This window comes from Myodes glareolus, chromosome X, assembly GCF_982192425.1.
Source record: "Myodes glareolus chromosome X, mMyoGla1.1, whole genome shotgun sequence".
Taxonomy (NCBI): Eukaryota; Metazoa; Chordata; class Mammalia; order Rodentia; family Cricetidae; genus Myodes; species Myodes glareolus.
Window position 1 is genome coordinate 82,844,330 of NC_142053.1, and position 27,266 is coordinate 82,871,595.

The window sequence follows — 27,266 nt, forward strand, 5'->3', positions numbered from 1 at the left end:
AAAACAATAAGCAAGTAAATAAATAATTATTTTTAAAAGGCAAAAATAGCAGTCTTTGTTTATTTAAAAAAGCAGCTTTTTAATGCTGAATCCAAATCTGCTTTCCTAGAACGTCCACCCATCAGCTCTTGGAGCATTATAGTCACATCCACAGAACAAGCCTACAGCTTCAAGCCAGCACTCAGAAAGTAGGTGCAGGTGGATCTCTGTGAGTTTGAAGCCAACCTGCTCTATAGAGAGAATTCCAGGCTACGTATGAAGATCCTGTCTCAAGCTAAACCAAACCAATATACCAAACCTACATTCCTCTCCCATGATCCCGTAATACTTTGCCCACATTAGACACCCATTTCCAGGCACACTCTTGTCCTCTTGCTGTCCCCAGCACTCTTCTCTAAGCATTTGTGGTCATCTCTGTTGAAGTCTGGTGCCTGGAACTGAACAGCGGGTACCAGGTGTGATCTGAGGAGGACAGAGGAGGACACAAGCTGCTCTTCTCTCATTTTGAGGGCCATACTCTCCATGACACCCCACACATCCTTCACTTCTACACTTCGGACTTCGGGAAAGGGACTTTACCTCTAGTAAAGTTAGTTAGTTGGTAAAACTGACCTAGTGACCAAAACAGAATCTTTTTGCATATGATCGCTTGAGCAGTTAAGAGTCCCCACCACAGCTACCTTTACCCACTCAGAAATTTTCTGTCTTATCCCAAGAATGCTTTGTCTAATTTCAGGCAAACATGGCCATGACCTTCTCTTCATGAGCTTTTCCGGTCTCCCCAACGAAAGGGCTGAGCCGAGTGGGGAAATGATCTATGTTTCTGGACTCTGTACAGGGCTGAGCAATCTTTTTTTGTTTTGTGAGTGAGACCCGAGGAGCCTTGCATTCATTTGCCTTCCATGGGTTCCACATTTGTTGATCTGTAACTGTGGGATTCACCTTTCCTCATAACAGGTCACCCCGAGGCTGAAGAACACATCCATTGCATTTTCTGTGGGGTTTTCAAAAGCACTGCCAGGTGCTCTGTGGGCTGTTGCCGAGCAAACTGTGACGTGACGTGGAGCACTTCGGAGCAGCCAGAGACTCCCGGGGGCTAGACTGCTTTCCTTTCAGCCTGGTTCCTGATACTATGTGCCCGGATGAGTGTCTTCAGCCCTGATAGTTATATAAGATAGCGCAGTGACAGCTCCTCCAGTAATGGCTACCATTCTTGCATGGACATTTTAAACCTCTGTGTATTCATACACACTGCAAATATAGATCCAGCGCCCTATACTTAAATACTAATAATCTGTGAGATGTGGGCTCAGGGCTGCTGCTCAGCAATGAGGCCCAGACTATGAAAAAAAACATGGGTCTAGGATGGCTGTCAGTCATCTTAAATTCCTGTCTATCTTAGATATCACCTTATCTCTTCAAGCCTTTGAAAGGTGTGGGGAACAACTGAAGCTTCTCACTGCGGGGGGGGGGGGGGGGGTCCTTGACTTTGTTATGGTATCTTGAGGGTGTGAGAAGAAATGCTGTCTAAATCACCCTAATTTTGAGCCTCTCTACTGTGAGAGGACTCAAGGGAATACCAGAAATGGAACATCTAAAGGTTAAACCTGAAAATATAGACAAAATGGCCCCAAAAGGTGGCATTAGCCAGGCTCTCAGAGGGTGAAAGATACCGCACAGTCCTTCTATTTGACAGCTGCCATTGAGGGTTTTTAGGGTACCCAGAGCCCCTCCTCACCACACCTCCACCACTCGTTGGTTTTCTCTTAGTCTTGTTTCTACTCTGTCATCCTCAGAAGGAGTGCAGCACACAGGCCATAAAAGAACACAGCTCGGTCTTTATTCAGGAGTCACATTTTAAAGATGCTCATAACACACTTGTTACATAGTAGGTATTTGGCAAACCATTGGATGTTCTTCATCAGTTTCCTTCTTTCTATATTTAAAAAAAAGCAACCTAGGTTCGGGCATGGTGGTGCACACTGCCTTTAATCCCGGCACTCGGCAGCAGAGGCAGGCAGATCTCTGTAAATTCAAGACCAGCCTGGTCTACAGAGTGAGTTCCAGGACAGCCAGGGCTACATAGAGAGACCTTGTCTCAAACAAAACAAGACAAGACAAAACAAAACAAACATAAAAAACAACCTGGGGGGCTGGAGAGATGACTCAGTGGCGAAGGGCATGTGTTATGATTGCAGAGGACTTGAGTTCAGTTCCTAGCACACTTGACCTATGATTGGTAGCTGCCTGTAACTACTGCTCCAGGGGATCTGATGTGCACACACATATACATAAAACTAAAATCCGGGGTTGGAGACATGACTCAATAGTTAAGAGCACTTGTTACTCTTGCAGAGGACCTGGGTTCAGTTCTCAGCACCCACGTGGTGGCTCACAATCATTCATAACTCCAGTTCCAGGCAGGGGATCTAATCCCTTCTTCTGACCTCCATGGGCATCAGACACACACATGTTGCACATCCATATATACAGGCAAAACATTCATACATATAAAATAAAATAAATAAATCTAAAAAAAATAAAAAATAAAATCTTTAAAAAGAGAACATTTTGCTGGATGTGGTGGTGCACACCTTTAATTCCAGCTCTCCAGAAACAGAGACAGGTGGGTGTCTGTGAGTTCCAGGCCAGCCTGGGCTACACAGCAAGTTTCAGGCCAGCCAGGGCTACATAGTAAGACCCTGTCTCAAAAAAAAAAAGAAAGAAAGAAAGAAAGAAAGAAAGAAAGAAAGAAAGAAAGAAAGAAAAAGATAAGAAATCGAAATCAAAGCAAACAAAGCAACCCATCAGCAGAGCCTTTGGCCTAAAGATGTCGCTTTTCTACAGAGCTTTCCTGCTTCCCCACCAACTTGAAGGGTGCTCAGCAAAGCTAGAGCTGCCGCTGCTTTTGGGGTGCCCAACCACTGCAGGGCTAGAGTCCATGGCAGTGGCAACAGGCTCATAAACTATTGGGTCAAATTCTAGCTCTCTTTCTCATTTATTTTTGTTTTTCTTTCTTAACGGGGTCTTGGGGATGGAAGAATGGTTAAGTGGTTAGCACCTCCTCCTCTAGAGAACCCGAGTTAGGTTTCTAGCACCCATGTCTGGCAGCTTGTAACCACCTGTAACTCCAGCTCCCAGAGATTGGATACCCCCCTCTTCTGGCCTCCAGGGCACCTGCATATGCAATGCAAATACACACACACACACACACACACACACACACACACACACACACACACACGGAAAAAAAAAGACAGAGCCTCAGGTATTCCAGGCATACCTCAAGTTCACTATGTAGCTGAGGATAACCTCAAACTCCTGATCTTCCCTTTCCTATTCCTCCTCCCAGGCGTAAGCGGGCTGGACTATGCGCCTCTGGGGTGACTTATTTTTTAAGAGTCACTCAATGATTACTTCCCAGGTCCTCCCTGATGTTTTTGTTACTATATGCTAGTATCTTTGCTTAAAACAGAATAAAGGAAAGAAGGAAGAGAGGGCCCAAAGCTATTTCCCAATCATGAAATCACTCAAAATGCACTCCTCTCCCAGCCCTTCTGTTAACTGTTCCTGTGCATTGGACCAACCATTGCCCCCGCTCCAGTGCCAGGCACCACATTAGCGTATTAGTCCTGGCTTTGGGTCTTTGTGTGCACTACCCGCCCTTGCTCCCTCTGCATGCCATGGGATGGCTCATCTCCCTATTTTCTCAGGGTCACTTTGAACAAATTCTATTCCTGGCTTCTGAGGTATCAGCAGCCTTGCCCAACTGTCACACTTGATGAACAGATTTCAAGTTCAGCCCTTCAAGTCACAGAGGACAATAGGAAACCCCATGATGCTAACTAACCCTATGGGACCTCTTCCTGAATCCACCCCCCAGAGTTGTCAGGGAGTCACTAGTGACAGTCCCCGAGAAAAATTGATCTCCGATGACTTCTGCTATTCCAATTCACAGAAAAGGAAACCTGCATCCTTTGAGGGAAGGAGATTGGCCCTTCTGTAAGTCAATGGAGGCAGAGGCCACAGGCTGATGCCACGTGTACTGCATTTCCAAAGGAGAAAGAATTTCAGCAGGTCAGAGGTCAAGCCTCCCCCTAGCCACCAGTCCGAGTTGGGGGCAGGGTGATGACCATGGTAGTGGTGGCATCGGAGGAGGTGGTGGCAGCAGTGGTGGTGGCCTGGTGGCAGAGGAGGAAGTAAGTAGTATTTTTGCTGTTTCATTAGGAGGCCCGAGGCGATGACAGGTTTCAGCTGCGGGAACTCAGAGCGCTGCGGGTAGGAGGGTGGTAGAGCAGCGTGATTAGCATCAGAGAGGCTTTAGGCAGGGGGCCCAGGGCGAGTAGAGCACAGCCTGGACTTGCAGGAGCTACCAGGCAGGAGGCCTCAGGCTACTGGAGAATTGCGCTTCCAGCCTGAGCAGGCGCCTGGCTCCAGGGGTTGCTCGGGCAGGCCTGTGCACAGGAGGCAGGTTGGGAGTGCTAACTGGATTTTTTATTTTTATATCAAGACACTGTGTTTAAAATTTTTTACAAAGGACAAACTCCATGGGTTTCCGTTAGTGTTTTAAGAACTTTTCTTAAAAAAAAAAAAAAGAAGAAAAAGAAAGAAAAGAAAAAGCCAACAACAACCAAAAAAAAAAAAAAAAACCAAAAGCCAAAAAAAAAAAACCAAAAAAAAAAAAAAAAACAACACCGCTCTTTTGAAAGAGAAATGACAGACACAAAGAGACTGTAAAGAAAAGGGGGCAAATATCTGATATCATTTCCCCAAGGGCAGAGGCAGAACCCAGATTATATACCCAGAGGTCCAATAAGATCCGGGCCTCCACAGTACTTAGTTTACCAAACCTAGGCTCCCCTGGTCTAGCCAGGCTGATGCTGCAGTCCTCTACAGCGCCACAGCCAGTTGGTGCTCTGTCCTTGATGGCCCTCCAGGTCCATCCATTGCTAGCCTCTTCCTCCTTTCACCCCATAGTCTTGCTCCCATCTGTTACTGTCTTGGAAGGTCCTTTTCCTTGGTCTGGTTGTATGAACCAACACTGGGAGTCCCAGAACCAGAGAGTCCTGATCTTCAAGCCCTCCCTTCCAGAGCTGCTTAGCATTCAATGGGCTGGAAAAACATTGGTTCCAAATTTTTTAAAAATCAACAAAAACAAGACCCAGAGAAAAGACCAAGTCTGGGGGAGGAAGAGCTATCCTGCTCTTTAAAGCTCCCAAGTCTGCAGTTGGTAGACGGTGCAGTTCCAAGAAGGCGAGCACCAAGGGGGTGTCCGGCTGTGGCTTCCAGGGCCCCAGGAGTGTCTGGTCGGGTTCAGGGAGCTGGCTCCAGCTGCTATTCCATGGGCCCTTGGTACCAAGGACTCATATGTGTCCCCATTTGAAGGGCCTGTTCAGGTTCACTTCTGGATTTGTGTTTTTGTACATGCGGGTGCATGTCCACATCTGTCTGTGTTTGTGCAGATGGGTCTGCTGTAGGGTGTGGGTGCGTGCGTGTTCATATATGTGTATGTGTGTGCATGTGTGTTTGTGGGTCTGGGAGGGAGGGAGCTGGGAGATGGGTTGTGCTCCGCGCTAGAGCTATACACGGGTAGTGGAGTGTGAGTGGGGCAGCCCAGTACTGTTGAACCCCGCGGCAAAGGTGTTATAGGGGTGCAAGGTCTGCAGCCCAACCAGGGAGTTGGGAATCATAGTGATGGTGTTGGGGGTCATGAGTGGGATATCATCAGGGGACCGCCGCAGGGTCAGGGTATAGTCGGGCAATGCTGTGAGGCGCAGTGTGTCGTGGGGTGGGCCAGCCTCACATTCATGGTGAGTGGGCCCCAACTGTAATGCTGCCAGCTCCTCCTCTGGAGCAGTTCCCAATTCAGGGGCACCAGTTCCCCTCTGGGGACTAGGCTGCCTCAGGGGCTCCTGGCGCCGTTTGTCCTTACGGTAATAAAGGGCAGCAAAGGCCAACACATTGAGAAACAGGAGGGAGGCCCCCACGGCAATGGTGACACTTAGTTCAGTGGAGTAGTCTCGAGGGTTCTCGACCAGGAGTGGCCCTGCATCCTGGTCCCCATTCCAGGACCCAGGGGCATTCTCATTGCTGTAGGCAGGTGAGATGGCTGGCCGCTTGGTGCTCCAGGTCTTGCCATTGGGCCTGCGAGTGATGTGGGAGCTGTGGGTGGTGTCCGGGGGCGGCACTTTGGTGGTCGTGGATGTATAGTGGAACATGTCATGCAGGTTGTACAGGTGGGGCACCAGGTGTTTCCAAAAGGCTACCTTGGTAGCTCGGTAATGATCACGAACCCTTGGTTTCAGCCCGATGTGAAGGTAGAGCTGGTCCCGGGGATTGTATTTGGACCAGGCCACTTCCTCAAAGCGGTTGGCCTTGGTGTGAATGAACTTGGTATCCTGGGGTACCGGCTTGTTGGGATCCCTGAAATACCACATTGAAACCTAAGGTCACCATGCTACCTGGAGAAAGGAAAAGGTCCAGCCTCCTTCCTCTCACACCCACCAGTCTAAAATTTCCCACTGCTCCCATGTTTTTCAGGGTCCTGTCGCCGCCCCCACTCCTTTCTTCCCCAAGGCTTGAACTAGTTCCCATGGCAGGCAGCATGAAAACCTCTCATTCTTCCCTGAGCTCATCCGCTGCCATCAGGCTGTGCTAATGCTTTGTCTTCTCACATGCCATTGAGTATCTATCAGTCCTTTCAGCTGCCCAGTTTTATCAAGAGCCCTTGGAAGACTCTTTCCAAGTGTGCGTTCTTCCCCTTTCATATTGCCTTTGGCCAGCTAACCTTGACTCCCACGATTCTACCCATAACGCTTTCCTGTTCAGTTCGGACACCTCAACACAATTATTGTTTGGTGGTGCTGGGTACCAGGGCCTGGGGCGAGCTAAGCAAGAACTCTACTAAAAAAATAGCACACAATCGTGACAAGAAGGGAAATAAAGGTGTTACCAAGCAAGATCTAGGGACTTGCACGGAAAGGGAGGTAATGGAAGAGGTTAGGTAGAAGAGCAAAGGGGAGGGCATGCTGGGGTCCCAAAGAAGACACCCCATTTTCTACTTACCCAGTCTTGGCAAAGTTGGTCCAATAGGTCATAACAACAGCGCTGAGCATAACGTCATTCTTGGAGAAGTTGCAGGGGAAAAGGTCAGTGGGACCTACCATAGGGACACCAAAAACATAGGGCACTTCATCCCCATGAGCTGCATCTGACCACGCGGGCTTCATGAGGCTCTGGCAGTGATGGTAGAAGGCGTAAAAGTAGGTAGGTGAGCCATATCGGGCATGTAGGTCAGCCGTCACCACTGAAGGTTCCACCCACTGGTGGTCAGTGAAGAGCGCCACCAGGGTTTTACGGCGGGTCTCAGGGTTGTCACGATCTGCCCAGTCTGTGTACATAAACTTGATGGTCTCCCGTAAGGTGTCCTTACCCTCAGGGTAGCCATACAGATTGTCCACAAAATTGGAGACAGAGTAGTCAAAGTCAGTGCCAGAGACACCATCCTCAGGGTCTACCACCCCTTCTACAAACTTGAGACCCTCACCCTGGTTGACACCTAGCATGATATCATAGTTGAGGAACTCTCCCTGTTCCATAAGGATCTCAGGGTCATCAGGAATGACATCACCATCAATCACAGGGCCAAAAGCCACATGGTAGCGGGCTGGCTGAATGTCCTGTTCTACCAGCTCCTTGGCGCTCTTTTGTCGAAGACAATCCACCATATCCACGGTGTCCAGCACATTACAGCCCACTTTGTCTGCCAGCAAGCTGGTGTACTTCACCGGTTGGTAGTTCACAGCCCAGCTAGATAGAGCAGAGCCACTTTGGATGATGGCCCTCTGGAAAAGCCCTATAGAATATAGGTGGCACTGGGTCAGAGCTGTCATGTCACATATGACCATAAAACACCTTTTATACTTTGTCACTGAGGTCACCCTGTGCTGTGGATTGGCTAGAAAGGAGGAGATGGCAGGGCAGAACCAGAGTGGGGCTGCCGAGCTCCTTCTTTGATTCCCTTCCTGTGGATCCCTCCCCCCACCACCCTGCCACCCACACACACAGTTTCCCAGTTCTGGTACAGGGGTTGGTAACTTGGGGGTTAAAGGAAATGCCAGGGAGAATTAACCCCTTGGGGCCCAGAAATGGGCCTCCTTATGCTCTTTCCTCTCTTTATCACTCGTTGTCTCTCTCTCTTGCTTCCTGCCCAGCTGGGCCCAGTTCTGTGCCAACGCACCACCAGAGAGCTGGCGCTTACACCACAAAGGGGTCTTTTTCATGAGAGATGAGAAATGCAGGCAGGAGAGAGCCCCACATTCTGGGAGTTGAGGGATGAATCCCAAGAGCAAAGGCCCTGGGGTCTGAGAAGCTCCTGGCACGTGCCCTGGCAGTGTGGGTTCTGCACAGATCCTCTTTTACTGAAGCTATGGGCATATCACATCCAGATTCCCCATAGCTAGAGGGACCCCATCCCCCAAATTCAAAAATAAAATTCCTCCAGCTCTCAGAAGAAAGAACTATCTTTCTCTGGCCGCAATACTCCCAAGGGATAATTTGGCTCTCATGTACTCAGGGCCAAAGGAAAAGATGCTTTTGCATGAGCAGAGAGAAGGAGAGAAGTATGGATTAGAGAGGGAGGGAGGGAGGGAGGGAGAGAGAGAGAGAGAGAGAGAGAGAGAGAGAAGGTTGAAGGTTGGAGGGAGAGGGAGAGGGAGAGAACCATTTTCTCAGATCTCCTCCATGATACATTTATTAGTGCTGGGGATGAAACCCAGAGCATCCCACGGGGTAGGCAAGTGCTTTGTCACTGAGCCACGCCTCTACCCGGAGAGAACAAATCTTTAAAGAATCCAGGTCTCTAGAGCCACAGTCCCCCTTAAGATACACAACACAGTGTTGTTCCAGGAAGGAGTCCCAGTCAGAAGAGGTGCCAGGCCTCTCTTCAGACACGGGCACCCTTACAGCCAGTCATCTCACCCTCCTCTAGAGGAAAAAAAGAGGACTCTGTTCTCTCTACTGTCACCTAGAAACAGATATTCTTTCTGGTGGTGCTGGGGATGTAACTCAGGTCTTCTTCCATTCATTCATTCGTTCGTTCGTTCATTCATTCATATTCTCTCTCTCTCTCTCTCTCTGTGTGTGTGTGTGTGTGTGTGTGCGCGCGCGCGCATGTGCATGCACGTGTGTGTGTGTGTGCCTTCTTTTTCTGAGACAAAGTCCTACAGGTAACCCTGGCTGGCCTCAAACTTGTGGCAGTCCTCCTGCCTCAGTCTCCTAGGCACTGAGATGGCAGGTATGCACCACCATGTCTGACTTCTCATTCCCTCTCTTTGCAGATGCAAGTGACACTTTAGTTTTCCATCAGTGTCATCTCTAGAGGGGACACAGGGACGGAGCTTCTGGTGCGGTAACAATGCTCCCTCGCATTCAGAGACAAGCCTTCTTCAAAAGATGGCCAGGCTTCTTGAAAGAGTGCTCCCTCACGGGGTCAATCTCAACTATAAAAATGTGTCCTCGCTCATGTTTTCCCTCACTTTAGAGAAGGGCACTTGTTTCAAGGACAATTTTTCTCCGTAAGAAGCTCAGCTTTGCCTCTCGAGATACATTGTTCTCTATAGTCTAGATGGAAAGAGAACATTCCCCTGCCTAGCAAAATAGGGCTTATGCAAGTCCTTTGGAAACTCACTGGCAGAGGGACCCACATCAGAAACAGGGTAAAAATGAGTGTTCTTTTAGTGAGGTGTAGAGCCCTGGAGGGAGTCTCTGGTCTAACAACAGTCTGCCTCCCTCAGAGCAGCCTATGTCCCAGGTCAGAGTCTCACTTCAGACCCATCTCTCATGCTAGACCATTTCTCCTCTTGTTCAGACATTTTTCCCAAGAAAGGTAGACAATGAGTGTTTCTTACACCTAGAAACCAATTTTCACCTTAGATTTTGACTCTGAAATAACATGCCCTTCATACAGAAAGATTTCCTCGCCTGTAAGGAACTATTGTTCCTTCAGAGAGGCGTTCTGTTCCCACTCTTCCAAATAAGCCTCCCATGTGAGCCGAGTATCGTTCTCAGGGTGCGAATGGGGATTATTCTTTCACACGAGGAGAAGTAGCTCTTCCCGCACGAACAATTTCCTTTCCACCCCCTCTCCCTCAAGGGACACGGAACTGGTGGCAGAGGCCTGGTTGATTCTCCTGGGCACAGCTGGCATATGAAGCCAGGCATTGTGGGGCCTGGGATACCTGGAGCTCAAGGTGTTCCAGCATCAAACTCTTCTACATTGGTCCTCAAGAGCTACTCACCCTCAGAATGATGAGACAGTGTGAGGAGGCTGACACAGGATGCACCAATGCCCGAGCCAAAGACCGTGATTCGACGGGGATCTCCTCCAAAGAAGGCAATGTTCTCACTCACCCAGCGGAGGGCCTGGATTTGGTCAAGGAGCCCATAGTTGCCCTTGGCAGCCTGATCCCCGGTGCTCAGGAAACCTAGATTCAACAGAAGGCATGAGGAGAATGAGGGTGAAGGGATGCAGGACTTGGGTTATGATAGCACGGAATGGATTTGGTTAAGTGTCACATGGAGGAGAAGCATGCAGTCATGTAGCACTTCCCACCTCATTAATGCTAACATAAACCGCTGCTTCTTTTTGCAAGGTCCAGCATCACCAATATAGACAGGGTAAAGCCCCTGCTTCCCCTCCATGATCCAGTTTGGACAGAGGGGCCAGAGCATTTGAAGTGGTTGTAGGAAACAACTGAAGGGCCTGCAAGTGGCCAGAACTCAGCATTTTCTGTCCTGATGTAGTATCTGGGGGTGTGATCCTAACATCAGGCAAGATACGGTGGAGAAAGCAAGGACCCTGGAGCCAAACAGCCCTTGGTTAAATTCAGCATCTTAGACATGTGGCCTTCGGCAAGTTATTTAAAATCTCTGGGCTGTAGTTTCCTCTTCTGTAAAATGGGGATAAAAATACCTCAAAGGGTTGTAACGAGGATAAAATGAGCAGAAGGCAAGCACATGGTCGAGCTACAGTTCCATTTTCCCCTTCTTTCTCTCTCTGAAGTGAAGAGCCCACAGGCAGCAATCCCTAAACTCGCCTTGCCCGCCCTGTGCAAATCTGTCCAGCTCCAATTCTTCCCAAGGCTTTGGTATGGCCCCCTTCCCATCACTCTCAGGGCAGGTCCTCATTTCCCTTCCTCCAACACCTAAGCAATCAAAAACTCTAGGGGCTGCAGCCCAGCGGTCTGTGTTAACAAGCTCTCCGGGTGCTGCTGACGCCTGCTAAAGTTGAGAAGCCACTAGGTCAGATCATCTTTTTCATCTGGTGGAGAGACGAGGAAGTCAGCGCACCGCGTTACCACAGAAACAGGTCTTCCCGCCCACCCACTGGGATTTGCTGCTGAGGAGACTACATGTCACCATGGAGACTACCTTCCCACCCACCTGCTGGGATTTGCTGCTGTGGAGACTTGTTACCATGGAGACTACCTTCCCGCCCACCTGCTGGCTATCCCACAGAGATGTCCTATATCACCCCCTCCCATTTTAGGCTGATCCTACTGCCTCGGTTCCTCTATCTCCTCCTTGATCCCTGGGTTCCTTGGAAGGCTCCGTCTATTTTCTCCTGCCCTAGGTTTCTGGAAGGGTCCTTTCCAGGTGGGTGTAATTGCTGTGCTCCTACACATTGGAAATCCAAACTTGGATCAGTATTCTTTGACTCCACAGTTAAAAGCCTGTTCGCAGCACCTGGAATCAGCTTGGTTCAGGGCCATGTTAGAGGAGCCCACGGCTCGCAGAGAGCTGGCTGGCTTTTCTGGCAGTCTTCAGGCAAAAGCTTAATTCAGATAGATCAGAGCCAAGCAGGCAGAAACCACATCACTATCTTTCCCAGGTCTTTCTGTGCCTAGTTTCTACAAAAAAAATTCATCTTGCCATCTTTGAGGGTGTTATTAATTTCCTTTGGTAAAAATTAAGTATGTAAGTAGTTATTTATTCCCCCCAGAACCTTGGCACATGTCCTTCATAACCCCAGGTTCCAGATAAGAAAAGGAGAGGAGATTAGAGTAAGCTGGAGCAACAGTAAGTGGGAGAACTCTAGTTCCTTCAGACGGGGCGGGCGGGGGGCAGTGTCTCTGTTGTGGGAGGTGGCATTCAGAAATGCAAGTGACTCCTGGGAATCTTAAAATCTATACTGGGCTGGGGGTGGTGGCAAAAAAAAAAACCCACAACAAAACCAACCAACTAAGCAAACAAACAACAACAAAAAACCCTATGCCAGCCAACACCCATCTCAGTTACCCAAGCCTAGAGGTGTCCTAGCAAAATTTATCATGTGTCTGCCTTCTCTCCTCTCCCTCCCCTGTGTTCATTTTTCCCTTTCTTTCACTTAGACAATAGCCGATTGGCTTCAGTCTTGTCAAGGCATGTTCAGTGAGATACGTTAAACTTGTCTGTCCTTGCTGTACATGGTTGGTGCACACTTCCATGGCACTCAGAAGGCAGAGGCTGGAGAATTTTGAGTTCGAGGCCACATGGAGTGAGTTTAAAGCCACCTGGACTACATACAGGGCAAGGTCCTAGGGAGAAAGCAGGGAGTTGGGTGGGAGAGGGAGGGAGGGAGACAGAGATTCACACAGACAGGGATCTGCCTGAAAAGCCTGAGGAGAGGGTTTGGCCATACTTCTGCTCCCTCAAACCTCATGAGCTTCCAGATAAAGGAATAGTGAAGTATGTGGCTGGGGCCGTGCCATTGATCCTCACTGCACAGAGTTCTTCAAGTACCCTAGCCAACAGGCTCAGAAGGTGATGGGTTAAGAATGACTGACCAGGAGTGCACAAAGCCTTGCAGTCTAGGAAAGAAGCCACTCATCGATTGCTTCCTAGAATTGTGGCCATTCACAGAAACTGTGTGAGAATAAAGACTCCAATACCCGACTCTACAAGTTGTCAAAATAAATCTGAGTCAGCCTCCTTGAACCCAAGTTTATACTGCAGTATACATAAGCTGCTTGTCAACAGAAGATGGAGGAATCTGGCAGATTGTATCAAAACTAGGTATTTGTGTCACTCCAGGATTGTCACTCACCATGCATTCAGTTTGCCTGGAAGATACCTGAGCAATGATGTGGAATTAAGTTAATTTTGGAACCCCGAATAAAACTTGGCAAGCCCGTATGTTCTCAGTATATCCACTACTTCTAGATATACCCACATCCTATATCCTGGAGGATTCCTTTGGTTTTGTTGGCCCCAAGCCCAGTGGGAGTGTCTCAAATAACAGCTACCCCTCTGGCTCGGCAGGTCAGGGGTTAGGGTAGATCTCTCGGAATTAACTTGCTGACATTCTCAAGATTCTTAGAGAAACTTCTTCCACAGGCTGGCTGTACTCAGTGCTCAGGAGATGCTGGTGGGAGGGCGGGCAAGTGAATGCATGTAACTGGAGTCCAAAACTGGCCACCTGCTTTTTTTTTAAATATACTTTGGAAAACAAAACAACAGGGCCTCAGCTACACAGCAAGCTCCCCAAGCGTCAGGAACAAACTCATGTTCTACAGCGAGTGCCAAGAGACAAAAACATCTTGTATGTACCCAGAAGGCAATCAGTGGCTTATTGATTATATTTGTGTTCCAGAACAGGCACCGAAGAGGATGTAGGGAGTGGTTGGGAACTCCTGACCAGATCTCAGCTCATAACTCTTTTGAAGTGTGGAGTAATGTTATTTGTAACATTAATTGCTTAGCTCAAGGATGCACTTCTCTGATTACCCAGATGAGAGGAGGTGGTAAAGTCAGTGTTCTTAGCCTGAGTGCCATGGCTGAGCTTCAGAGGGCACTGCGAAGTCCTCTTTTTAACTACTAGTGTGCTGCGTGTGGTGATGTATGCCTCTATTCCCAGTAGTTAGATGCATGGACAGGAGGGTCTCAAGTTTAAGGTTGCCTGGGCTACACGGTGAGATTTAGTCTTTTGGTTGTTTGGTTGTTTGGTTGGTTGGGTGTTTTGCTTTAAGATTTTTTGAGACAGGGTTTCTCTCTGTGTACCAGCCCTGGCTGTCCTGAAACTCGCTATGTAGACCAGGCTGGCCTTCAACTCACAGAGATTTGCCTGCCTCTTAAAGTGTGTGCCATCACTGCCTGGCAAGACTCAGTCTTTAAAAACAAAAATTACGTGTGTGTATCTGTATTGTTTTGATGAAGGATCCATAGCTGTTATCATAATCTCAGAAGAGTGTAAGAGGTTCTCTCATAGAGAAGCTGAAAAGACGAGAGGGACATTCAGACCAGGACAGCACACAGAGGGCTCCCAACCAGCCACCTTTAATGCAGCCCACAGCTCCTGGCTGATCCTGTGGAGACCTTGAATCCTACTGAAATCTGGTGTTTTCTCTCTGCCTCACATCCCAGTGGCACTCTCAACCTCTTTTCTCTCATTGGTCATTTTATTCTTTTCCTTACTTTCACCTCACTTTCTTTCCCCTCCAGTCATTTCTTTTCTTCCATTCCTTGCCACTCTGATAACAAAGCATCAGCTCATATGCTTAGGATTCTCTGCCCATCCCAGGACACCTTGTAAAATGGACTCTTGTATTTAGAATTCTTGAAAGCCACTGAGTCGAGTATTTCTTTTAGTTAGTGGAAAGAAATTAGCAAATTGCTTTAGGCCACCAGTTACTGTGTGTGGATGTATGTTGTCTGTCTGTCTGCGGTTCCATTTGTGCCTTTGTTGCTCTTTCAGAACTGTGTGGCCCTCGTGTGTAAATTTACAGTCACCTCTGTGGTACAATGACACTTAGATCCCCTTTCTCAACGGGATTCAGGAGCCTTGCCATGGTGTCAGAGGCAGTACAGGAAGACAGGGGGACATGGAAGAAGCACAAAATCTAAAGCCCATCAGATCATGAAGAGACATGTTCCATAACTAGGATCCCAGGGAGCCACTGAAGAAGACACGGTCTAAAGCATTTTTCAGGCATATCATTTCCCCAGAGGTTTGGTATTTTTTTTCTTTGGTTCTTGTTTTGTTTTGTTTTTGAGACAGAGTCTCACTGTGTAGGCCTGGGTATTCTAGAACTCGATATGTAGAACAGGATGACTTTGAACTCACAGAGACCCACCTACTTGTGCCTTCTAAGTGCTGGAATTAAAGGCATGCACCACCACACCTAGCCTCATTTCTCCAGATTGACACCAAATAGGTGTATATCCCACACAGAATTGTGGGTAAGTCAAGAGGAGACTGCCAGACTGTGCATATAACCCCGCCCAGAAGCAAAATGCAGGGCCACGGGGGGGGGGGGGGGCGCTGGGACTGGAACTGGCAAAGCAACGTAGTCAAATTCAAACAAGCTCCTGCTCAGCAAGCACACAAACTGCTGATTCAACATCTGGGCCCACAGACCCCCACAGAAACCCGGAGGACACAATCCCCCAGGGAAGAAGATGGCTTTCTCATGCCACCACCAGAATATGGAAGCTGGGTGACCATCTAAAAGGCAGCAAGGGCCTATATGCTCTGTAACCTTCTCTGAGTATTTGTTTACCTCAAGACCTTGGCTATCGATGGGTCCTGGCAGTCATCAAAGAAGGCATAAATAAGATAGAGGGACAGCCTAAAGCAGCCAAACAGCCAGCCTATATGGTAGGTAGGATACATGGTGGTACATGGGAGGGGCTTTGGCAAATACATGTGTGTGAGTATGGATAGGTACACATAATGGGTAAGAGTGAAGGGATGAATGTGTACACATATGTACATGAGGGAGTCTGAATGTGGCTAGGATAGATAGAGGTGTGTGTGCATGCGTGTGTGTGCACAGATGCAGTTCTAGCTACAAGGATGTATGAGTATTTGAGAGGTAAGGGAGTGAGCACATGTGTACGTATTGGGTATATATTGGCAGAGAGTATGTGGGAAGACTGTGGACATGTGTATCCAACTAGGTATGTGGAGGGAGGGGTCTATTTGGTGTGCATGTCTGAGGGGTTATATGTCCAGTGAATTGGAATGGTTACCGGTATGGAAGCAGAGGGTGTGTGTATGTGCGCGCATGTGCGCATGTAGCTGTAAATTTGTGGGGTGGGTGCTGTGGACACGTAGGAAGCTAAATGCATGCAAAGAGAAAGAAAGAATGTTGGTTTGTGCTGTGTAGAGGAGAGAGAGAGAGAGAGAGAGAGAGAGAGAGAGAGAGAGAGAGAGAGGTGTATGCATATGTGAAGTACATCATGTGTGAAGTGAATACACAAGTGGGCCATGTACGAGGATACAGATGTGTGCGTGTGCATGTGTGTGTGTTTGTGTGGTGTGTATGTAGGGGTAGTGGAAGGCATAGCTACATATACATAACTATGTGGAATCTGGGTGTGGATGTACAGAGTCTAGGTGTTTATGTAAGGTGTCAGTAGAAGGGCAGCAAAACTTGCAACTCTGGGAGTGTGTGGTATTTATGGTGTGGCTGTGGCTAAAAGATGCGGCGCAGCATGTATAAGAGCGTGTGTATATATAGGGAAGGTGGGAGAAATCTGTGCGGGGGTGTGCATGTGGAGCATATAGTGTGTGGGTCTGTGGATATGTGTGTGAGCGAGACTGGATGTGTCTCGCTCTGTGCGGATTGTGTAGGAGGAGACTGGAGCTGTGTGCGCATGTGCTCCGGGAAGCGAAAAGTATTTGTATGCGTGGGAGTGGGTGGATGGACGTGATGTGTGAGTGTATTAGGGTGTGTGGTTACAGGGTGGATTAGAAGGCATATCTGTATGTGCATATGTACTTAGGACTGTGGGGCTGGGTGGGTAGCCATGAAGATAAGACTCCAGAAAACTAACAGGGCCTACAAAACCCAGCCAAGCAGAAGTCTGGTAATAGAGGCCTAGCTTGAGAGTTGGTGTGAAGTTTAAACCATACATGGTGGCCCATGCCCAAAATCTTAGCACTGGGGAGGTGGAACCAGGAAGACCAGGAGTTCAAGACCAGCTTAAGCTACCTGTCTAACCCCACCTTCTAAAAAAGTATAAAGTTTGAATTGGATTTCCATTGGCATCTAAATATTCTAAAAAAGGGCCTAGGGATGCGAGAAAGCCCCTGGTATTTGGGTAAGGGTGATGGAATAACTTCATGACACTGGTCATTAACACCAGTTAGAAAACCAAGACTGCCTGAGTTGAATTCCCCCAGATTCTTTCCCCCTCCCTTCAATGCCAGCCTGCCTTCTAGGCACCTGGCAGAGAACCATACCTAGCACCCCGACCCGATAGTTGAGGGTGATGACGATGACGTTGCCATAACTTGCAAGAACGCTGCCGTCAATCATGTTGCCTGTCCCTTCCATGTAAGAACCTCCGTGGATGTAGACCATGACAGGCTTAGCACCACTGTCGCGGATGTCTGTAAGGAGAAGGGGTGAGACACGGGCTAGGTAGGATGCCCTTGCTCCCCTACCCCCGCCAGCCCTGGGGGAGGGGTGCGGGCAGCAAAGCTATTCCAGGTACCAGGACACCACCGCCATCCCCGAGGGCAGGACTCATGGGGCTGCTAGGCCCAGAGTTCAAGTATTGGCCAGAGAGCTGAAACTGTATAATATTTTGAAAGATTTGGGTTTCAAGCACCTCCCAACTGAAGATGGCCCTGTGGGTATAATTCCTCTGGCCTGGGTGACCATGGCTGGCTTCTGGGATAGTAAGGAATAACAAGGGCTTGGTGATCCCTTAGCAGCATCAGGTGAGTTCCTGCCCTACACATCCAGGAGTCCTGGGACCTGACATGGCTTTAGAAAGCAGGAGCTGGGGAGCCCTGAAACCCCCAGGACTAGACCAGTTACATGGAAAAACGGCCATTGGCAGCAGCTGGATCCCCCCCCAGTGCAGACAAAGACGAAAAGGGTGGGGAGAAGGGGTGGCACAGGGAGAGAACAGGAAGGTGGGGAAAGGGGGGGAGTGGATGATAGAGATGGGGTCGGGGAACCTTATAGACATGGTTTCTTAACCACAAGCCCGTATCCCCCATTCTTCCTGGGCAAACTTAGCTGGAAACACTGGGGCGGAGCAGACCGTGGCATGAGTTAAGATGTAGAAGTCTCTACCCAGGCCAGTGCCCGAGGGCTCATCAAGGGGTCCTCCTGAGCCCAGTCAGCACTGTGTTGGGCTGGAGCAGTCAAGAGAAGGCTCCAGGCCCGACCTTGACTTGTCTGTCACCTGTCAGTCTGTGAGCTGGCCCACTCTCTGCCACACCGGCACAGCCCTGCCAGTCACCAGTGGATCCCCTGAACTGCCTGGCCCCTCCAGGGCCTCCAAAGGGGCAGGCCCAGAGCGTGGGTGGAGAAGGGACTGCTCTCAGCTGCAGCACAAACAATCTTGTTACCTCATGGAGGAAGGCTGGTCCCATCACTACTCAAGAACCTTAGCTCATCTACTGATGGCTGTGGTATCTGGGCCACAGCCTGGCTCATTAGGCCACAGTTTTTCTGGTTCTGTCCCCAACCTACTGCAACCTCTGGCCCTCTGGCCATCTTTCTTCTGGGGAAGAAATCTGGGGAAGTGCTAGCCTTGAATGCCCCTGCCTTGCCCCTTGGTGTATCCTAGCAGGGCCCCTCTCCCGGGAACGAGGTTCCTCATGAGACCCAGAGGCCTCCTTAGAGAATCCCAGGTACCCTGTCACCATCCAGCTTTCCTTGTGCTTCCTCCCACCCTCCCTGGCCCTGCTTGCTCTTCACCATTTCTGCTACCACATATGGGCAGGTGCCCATGAATCATAGAAGATGGGAGAGGGGTAGGGGCCAGAGCCAGGAAGACATCCTCCCTATGGCTCTACTTATGGTCAGTCTCCTGCTCCTGCCAGCCGTGTCCATTACCCCAGAAGTCCCAGTGGCCAATGAGGCCAAAGACGAAGGAACAGCCCAGCGGCTTTGTACAGGAACAGAAACACACCAACGGACGGACAGACAGACAGACGGGGCTTCTCCCCATTGAGAAGGGGAGGGGCTCTGTGCCATGCACCAGCCGCCGCGCCCTGCAGCCCCCAAATACCTTCATCTTCATCCCCGTCATTATCCGCTAAGTCCTCGCCCTGTTTCTTAGCGCCGGATCCTGGGGACCAGACACGGGGAGACACAACAGCACAGAACAGAGAACAAAACAGAGAGAGAATTCAAAAACAGCATGACTGCAGTGTGGCCCAGCAAGCCAGCTCTGGGCCTGGGCCCAGGACAGGCAGGAGGGATGGCAAGAACTGAGGGAATGGGTGGGCTGAGGCCCAGACCTTCATCAGGATGATGGTGTTGCAGGCCTCTGCTGTGCTGACCTCCCTACACCTCCCTGCCCCGCCTCCCTGTCCCCGAACCAAGTTCATTTAGTTAGGAAGGAGGTAGCAGCAGGTGGGCTGGGGCACAGAGCCGGAGGCCCACTTGTGGAAACTTCATTTTGGATGGATGGAAGGGCTGCATGTATAGGCACAGGCAGGCTGAGCTGGAGGGCAGGGATAGGTCCTGAAGGTGAGGAGTGACATTGCCAGCATCTGCGGATATCTATGTGATATTACTTAGGGCGGAATTGACTACCCGGGACCCCAGGTCTGAGCTCCCAGGTTCCAGTGGGCAGATTCGAGCCCGGCCTCAGCTGACCCTGATTCCCGCAGGAGAAGATGGGAGATGAAATTTTTCCTCTGGCCTTTTTCACTGGGCCCCCCCTGCTCTTGATAGTGGTAAATAGGAACCAGTTTTAAGAGCAGCAAGTGTTGCTCTAGGAGAGAGCCAGAGGGGGAGGGGAGGAGGGGAGGAGAAGGGAATGGAGGAGGGAGGGAGAGAGGAGAGAGAGAGAAAGAGAGAGAGAAATGGATCCTACCATATGCTGAGTACTGAACATCTACCACATGCCAGACATATTCTACTTCTACTGCTTGATCCTCACATCCCAACAAGGTCGGCATCATTTTTATTCCTCTTTCACTGATGGGGAAACTGAGGTTCAGAGAGGTAAAGTGACTTGCTCAAGATCACACAGCTAGGAAGTGCTAGAAGTGTGGATCAAACCCAGGTCTGCTTGACTCCAAAGCCCTATGGTCTTTCCACTGCATCATGCCACCTTTCAGGGGTGAGGGGAAGGGAACGAAGAAATAGATGAGAGAAGACGTGGAGTATGACAGGAGAGGAGAGGAAAGAGACTAGAGGAGAAAGAAAGATATTTAGGACCTGGGGGTGGGGGGTAGGCTGGTGCCATTTCTAGTTCTGAGGAGACTAGAAGGACATCTTAGAATGGCTGTAAAAAGATATGATCTACTACTGCCTGGTTGCTGGTCAGTGTCAAAATGGAAGTAATTCTGCTGGTACCCCACACCTTACCCTCTTGCTTCCATGATCACAGATACCTTGAACCTGGAGCAAGCAGATGGCCCTCTTTCTCTGTTGGTCTGCACTCTGGTGACTGAATACCCTTAGAGTTATTGATCAAAACAGTAACAACCCTCATGCTACAAGATGCCTTTCCAACTTGGGCAAAACCCCAGCTCTAGTAGAAATAACCTCTGGCTTCCTGAACTTCCGGTGGCACCTACTGTCTTAACACGTTAGCTCAGCACCTGCCGGCCTTGCCCTCAGAAATCTCAATGAGACATGGCCACACAGTGAATCAGCCACCCAGCAGAATCACTCCTTCTTAAGCATAAATTCCTTTCAACTCCATGGAGGCAGGGCTAGGGCAGATCCTTCATTTCTGGTGGCTCCTTCTGTGAAGGTCTGGGGGTTCTTGGCTTGCTACATCACCCCAGCCTTGCCCCAGTCTCCCCTGTACAGATGTCTTTGCTCCTTCAGCATGTCCTTGATGAACATGGGCTTTACCAGGTACCACCCGCAGACATGGCACCATGTAGGACCTACATAGGCCACCCCAGCTGCCCTGTACATCACACACACATCACACACACACACACACACACACACACACACACACACACACACACCCTGTGTGCCCAAAGAGGCAAGATTTGTAGCTTTTTCAGATGGCTAACAGGCCCAGAATAGGGAACTAATTTGAAACAAATGACCTCCCCTATCCTATCTAAAGCCCCCTTCCCAGTGCCTGTGGACTTAAGGAATCCAGCAGAGCTTTAGTACCAGCCTAGGAGCTTCTACAGAACAATGATTAGACTCTGTTCACATCCCAACAGCACCTTGCCCATCATCCACAGTTAAAATTGGCAAAATATTCACACTGCATGGTGGCTTCCAGTCAGCAATCTAGCCAAAATCTCAGTATGAGCTTGGCCTGCCCTAGGCTCCTACTGGAGCCCTGAAAGACCTTCCTAAGCAGTGGCTAATAGTAATACCACCTCTTCCTCACCCACTGCACCCCACTAAGTAGTACTTCACCCCACTGCACCCCACTAAGTAGTACCTCATGAGAGCAGTTTCGAAACCCTTTCCCTAAATACACGTGCAGGTTAATGGAAGGTTACAGCCACGATGGTCTTTCTGCCTTCCCATGTGAAAATGGAGGCTCTTAAAAGAAAAAAAAAAAAGAAGACTGGCCTCTGAGCCTGGGCTATATAAAGAGCTCATGGCCAGCCTAAGCTGCATGGCAAGACCCTGCCTCCAAAAGCAAAACAAAACACAGCAAAGCAAAGAAAAACAAGAGAGAATCAAAAGAATGACATATGAGTTGGCAGCGGAGGCCAGGTCACAGGGGTTGTGCTTCCTAGACCAGCGTTCTTGCTTGAGCGGGCGGGCGTACTAGAGAAATCCTTCATTTGCATGAAAGCCTGTGCACACTTCCTACTGCACAGGAGGGGCCTGGGCTGGATGTCAAGAGAGGTAAAACACTGTTCTTAAGGGCAGCGAGTCGGACTCCCTTCTCCAATGTGCATCAAAAGCCCTCCACACCAGGAGCTTTAGAATGTGCTGATTCTGCGGCTGTCCTTAGAGATTCTCATTCAGTAGGGATCTTTCCATCCCAAGAATCCTGATGACACCGGAGAAACCCTGCCCTAAAGCATCAGAGGAAAACAAAGGCCAGGCTTGCCATAGGCTTGTAAGGGTTGAGTTGTAGTTGTCCTTGTTCCTTAGGCTGTTACCAGAGTCAATTGACCCAACCCAGTCACATCTGATCTATGTTTTAGGGAGGTGGCATTGGCCAGGTGGTAGTTGCCTCCATGGGCTACAGTGGAAAGAACATTCCCTGAGGGCCAAGAGCCCTAGGTTTTGGCCTCAGATCTACTCTAGACTGGCAACAGGGCCTTGTGCAGCAAGTCACTCCCCTGGGCTCGGTTCCTCATCTGTAAAATCGGAATACTGCTTCCTGCCTTGCTTGCTTCCCTAATGTGGAGGGGTTTATGAGGTAAATATAAGAACCCTTGCAGAAAACATAGAGTAGTGTGCAAACAGGAAACATTACAATATGGGGAAACAAATCCCTTCATCAGGAGGGTGAATTTCAAATTGGCTTTCTTTAGAGTCTCCAGTTTGCCGAGGCTTCCAGTTTCTGCCACAGGAGTAGCCTGAGTCCTTCAGCTCTGGTCAGAGGTGGTGAGGCAGGGGCAGGATGTGCGCTACACAAGGGCAGCTAAATCTGTGTACCCGAGTTTCTCCTAGGTTTCAGTAGGGGAGGGTCGAGTATAGACCTTCAACCCAGGACCGAGTACTGGAGAGACGGTCCTCATATCTGCACTGGCTGCAGGGGAAGGTGGAGCTTCTGGCTCCATCTTGACTGCCGGCTTTCTTCTGAGGTGTTACCAAAAGAAGCACTGGGTCTATCTTTGGCACACTCCTTAGGGAAGCTGGGAAGATTGGAAGCAATGGGCTTTCTGCTTCTGTTCTGAACCTGCCTTAGGCCACTGGAACCTTTCTGCAAAACAGCCAGGGCCCTTGGAGGAGGTGGGGCCTTAAGCCTGGGACCTTAAGTCTGCTTATAACCCTCTCAACCTGGGATACTTGAAGGAAGTCTGGGTCCTCAGGGGCAGGGACAGGTGGGCAAGCAGTCCTCCCTCTCTCTCTCTCTCCCTCCCCGCCGGCTCGCTACCTACCTCCTTTCCTACAAATTTTCTTGTTGGGCTTTCGGGCGCATTCCTTGGAAATCCGCTTTACTGTAAAATGAATAAAAAACTAAAAAATAACAGGAGGCCTCTGCCCAGGGGCATGCATCCCCCCCACCCAGGCCCCAAGAGCTGAGCTGCTCTGCAGCGGCACATGGCAGAGAGCCTGTCCCACCATCTCCTTGTTTCTGTCACTTACCTTAATGTGACCCCCGCGGGAGGAGGCATCAGCTAGTGGAAGAGGAGGCACCTAAGCATCTCCAACCAGGCTTGTCCCCCTGCCCCCCACACACACCCAGCTCCCTCAGCCACACACACCTACCACCTTTTGAAGCAGGTGGAAATGGCAACAGGGGGGCCTGGTGGAGCCAGCATCCTCCCGCGGGCAGCTGCCAGCAGTCACCCATACTCCCCCAGGGTACCCCCATCCAGCACTGGACCTAGACCTGTCAAAGCTCTCAGGCCTGGCCAGCCCCCTTCTGGCATCAGTGTCACTCACACATGGGAGCTCGGACAATGCTGGGAGAGGAAGAACAGGGAGGGGAAAGGCCAAGCGGAGTGATGGTTAGAAGCATCTTCACAGACAGACAGACGCATGCTGCAGGGCACACAACCACATGCAAGCCACAAACACAACAGGGCAGGCGGGAGGCAAGGAGGGCACAATGCCTGGCCGCAGCACTCACCATCTTCCGTGGGCACATAGACATTCAAGTAGAGGCAGTCTTCATTGGGCTCCTGGATGTAAGTAGCGACGATATCCAAGTTGGCAGTGAACCAGACTGGCAGCATAACTTCGGGCACAGCTGTGTGGATGTTCTGGGGGCACACTGGGGGAAAGTGTGTGGCGTTCCGGATGCCTGACCAGGATGGGGGTGGTTCAGGGGGCAGGAAGCGTTTCTCGCCGATCGGGGGAGCTGCGTAGGGTACCCCCAGGTACTGGTCCACAGGACCCAGGATCTCACTGGGCAATGGTACTCTGGCACCCCTTAGCTTCCCAAAGTGAGTATTGACTGTGGGTGCTGGGGCCTGTGTACTGGCCCTCAGCACCAAACTGAGGAACCACAGCGTGAGGCACAGACTCCGGCCAACTGTGGGCATGGGGCTCAGGGACAGCGAGGGCAGGCCAAGCTGCAGCCACATGTTCCGGGCAGGGGTACTGGCAGGAGAGGCAGACTCCAGGGTCACAGCATCAGCCCAATAGGCAGCCCCTTCATGGCCACACTGACTTGAACCTCAAAACTGAGCTCTCGAGGGACACCTACAGGTGCCCAGCAACGCAGAGAGCAGAGAGCGGGTCGTCCAAGCACCACCACTTCGAAAGAGGGCTCCCTTAGGGCCAGACAGGCCTGTGGAAAGAGGGAAGCATGTGTCATCCAAGATGATCTGTCAGGGCTGGACAATCAGTCTTTGGGACCCTGGTGGGCTTAGCCTATTTCCCCACAATTAGAGGTTTCACATGCCCAGGGTTCCAGGCACTCACAGGCGACCCATTGCTTTTCAAAACTATTTTATGTGCCTGGCCATGGTTGGGGAAAAAATCTAAGGGGATGAACAGAGTGACAGTTGTGGCCATTGCAAATTCAGTTCCCGACTCTGACTCCATCATCAGTGGAGTTGACTATGGCCTTCTGGAGTCAGAGCATGCAGTGATGGAGGAGCTGGAAGTACGGCTTCCAGTATGGCTGCCAACTTCATTCCAGGACAAGAAAAGAAAAACTGCAGCCAGGCAGAGGGTCCCACCGAGATAGGCCCTTTCCCCTCAGGCAGGGCAGGGAGCACCACAGCCATTCACCTAAGTCCAAAGACCCTTGCACGCCCCTCCTTGACTCTTCTCCCCAGCCTCTGCGGCTGCCAAGTCCTTAAACCTTTGTCATTGCTGCTGTCTAGCTCTTCATTCACAGCAAATGCTAGAACCAAAGGCAAAAATCGGTCTGCTGAGCACGCTAGGCATTGTGGATGCTAGTCCAGTGTAAAATAAACAACAGGGTGTAGGGACATACACTTGGAACTCATGAAATAAACTCATAAAGACTCAAAGAGGGAGTGAGAGACCAAGCCAGGATCACAGACACTGCAATATTCACTGGTAGAGACATACATTCCAAACCCACAGAGATCCCCTCATTCAGTCCCACATTCCAAAACAGACTGCCTCACACAGCCAGAGCCTCACAGTGATACATTCACACACACACAGAGACCTACTGAAACAAAATCACACATACCCGCATAGGTAAATATCCAGACACAAGTGGCATAATGGTGACACATAGGTGGAGACAGAAACAGAAATAGCAACACACTCAGACACACAGGCCTTCTGACACAGTTACAGTCAACACATATACACAGGCACACGGACATGTGTGTCCCGCATGGACACACATGCACACAATGAGCATGCAAGTACGCACTTGCACATACACACACACAGAAGCACATTTAGTTTTTCCCTATTTCTCCCGCCTTCCGAGATTGCAGGCATGTTCCTTTAAGAAGTGGCTGAAGGGGTGGGGGAGGGAGATTGGGAACGACCGGCAAACGGCCACCAAGGGAGGGGAATGTGTGTGTGTGTGTGTGTGTGTGTGTGTGTGTGTGTGTGAGAGAGAGAGAGAGAGAGAGAGAGAGAGAGAGAGAGAGAGAGAGAGAGAGGCAGGAAAGCAGGCAGGCAAAGTGACTAAAGGGATGGGGGCTCAGAGGAAATGGGGAGCAAAGTATGGGGTGGGGAGATCCCAGACACTGCCCAGAATGCACCCGGGTGGAGAGGAGGAGAGGAGGAGGGGAAGGGGAAGAAAGGGGTAGAGGGAGGTGGGGCAGGAGGGAGTGGGTGGGTGTGTATATGGGGGGGGGAGTCCGCAGCTGAGTTCACACAATCCCCCCATTCACCGTCTCCATGGCAACTCTGGGGCACAGACCGCTCATTCACACGGCTTCCCTGCCAGCACCCCCCCACCCGTTAACCCCCTAGATGCTGCCCCCACCTCATAAATTCCATTAACCCTTTCTAGAGGCCTTCTTCTCCAGTAACCCTTCGGCGCCAAATACCAAATTCCCCTATCGAGTCAGTTCGCTGCAGCCCCTCCCTCTGGTGAACACCTAGACAAACCAACCGACCCCCAAATGCCCTCTGTACCCTAGGACCCACTGTGAGTTCCCAGGGCCAAGATATCCATTCTGGTCCAACTTGCAATTTGGGAGAAGACAAGGGGAGGCAGCAATGCTGGGATGAGAATGGCATCTAAGGGGACTTTGTGGGCTGGAGCGGTATTGGGTAAGGGGCATTGTGTTGGAATGGACCAGTGTTGAGAACTGCAGAATTGGGGGCTATGTGGGTTTGGAATGGTATTGGAGGATGAAATTGCCCTAGAATGGGGAGGATAGAATAAAGGCCTCCGTTGGGTGGGGGGGCTGCAGAGAGTGGGGGAGGGAACCTGGCTATAAGATGCTATGATGGAAGGGGGATGGGGGTGCACTGCAGGGGAGGGGGGTATTGGCAATGTGCAATACTAGAATGGGGCTGGGGGCTCTCGTTAGGGGTATTTTGGTGAGCATGCAGGCTGGACCATAGAAATAGAGGGACCATGGGCGGGAGGATGATAGGGATGCAGGATTTAGGGAGGAGGTAGAGGAGAAAAGCAAAGCAAGGGAGGGTTGGGAGGTCAGGGGTACCTATGGAGAACACGGGGTTGAGAAGGATGGGAGCCACTGGCTGGGGAGGTGGAGGGACCCGGGATTGGGAGGGGACAGGATTGGGGAAAGGTATGGGCAGCTAGAGGATGAGAGACCGGAGCAGGCGGCCTCACCTGTTCCCTAGGCGGCTGCAAACGACTGAACCCGGCCAAGGACCACCCATATCGCCTCCAGGCCAAGGGCTCCGCACCCGAATCCCCGAGATCAGCTCTCCGGCAGCCTGGCTGCTGTGCCCGCGCACCGAGGGGGCGCGCTGCGCGTGCCCGGACACGGGGGGCGCGGTCCCTGGCATTAACTCCTTTTGTGCCAGTGATGGCTCAAGTCCTGGGGCATGGCCCAATACCCCCACTCCATGTTCAAGCAAGCTCTGCTCGCACTCTCCCTAGCCCCTCCACACCTCACATCCCAAGCTATCAGACAGGTAGATGATCTTCCAGGACTGCAAGTCCAAACTTTTATCTGCAAAGCTTGAGACCTTGACACACAGGGAGAAACTGAGGTACTGTATGCAGAAAATCCGTTTCTTGCCACAGAGACCTCACTTGGCAGCCATCACCTCTCCTCAGCC

At 50.5% G+C, this 27,266-nt stretch overlaps 1 protein-coding gene across 3 annotated transcripts; it reads right to left on the minus strand.

The window, feature by feature from the left end:
* Positions 1-1,818: 1,818 nt before the first annotated feature.
* Positions 1,819-26,959, minus strand: Nlgn3 (neuroligin 3). 3 transcript variants are annotated; one of them, XM_048418065.3, is made up of 8 exons: positions 26,812-26,959; positions 23,692-24,354; positions 22,997-23,056; positions 19,012-19,071; positions 17,225-17,374; positions 10,299-10,484; positions 7,066-7,855; positions 1,819-6,423 (listed from the first exon to the last, which is right to left on the minus strand). In XM_048418065.3, exons 2-8 carry the CDS (start codon positions 24,146-24,148, stop codon positions 5,580-5,582), a joined length of 2,547 nt encoding a protein of 848 aa, XP_048274022.1. In that variant the 5' UTR covers positions 24,149-24,354; positions 26,812-26,959; the 3' UTR covers positions 1,819-5,579. The 3 variants fall into 3 exon arrangements, with proteins under 3 accessions (XP_048274022.1, XP_048274023.1, XP_048274024.1); XM_048418066.3 differs by lacking the exon at positions 22,997-23,056; XM_048418067.3 differs by lacking the exons at positions 19,012-19,071; positions 22,997-23,056.
* Positions 26,960-27,266: the final 307 nt, after the last annotated feature.

What these genes read in the sequence shown, in the direction of transcription:
- Nlgn3 (XM_048418065.3), bottom strand. Translation starts at nt 24,148, where the DNA reads ATGTGGCTGCAGCTTGGCCTGCCCTCGCTGTCCCTGAGCCCCATGCCC. An exon ending in GAAAATTTGTAGGAAAGGAG is followed by an intron (nt 19,072 to 22,996) that starts GTAGGTAGCGAG and finishes TCTGGTCCCCAG; the next exon opens with GATCCGGCGCTAAGAAACAG. An exon ending in TGACGGGGATGAAGATGAAG is followed by an intron (nt 17,375 to 19,011) that starts GTATTTGGGGGC and finishes TTCTCCTTACAG; the next exon opens with ACATCCGCGACAGTGGTGCT.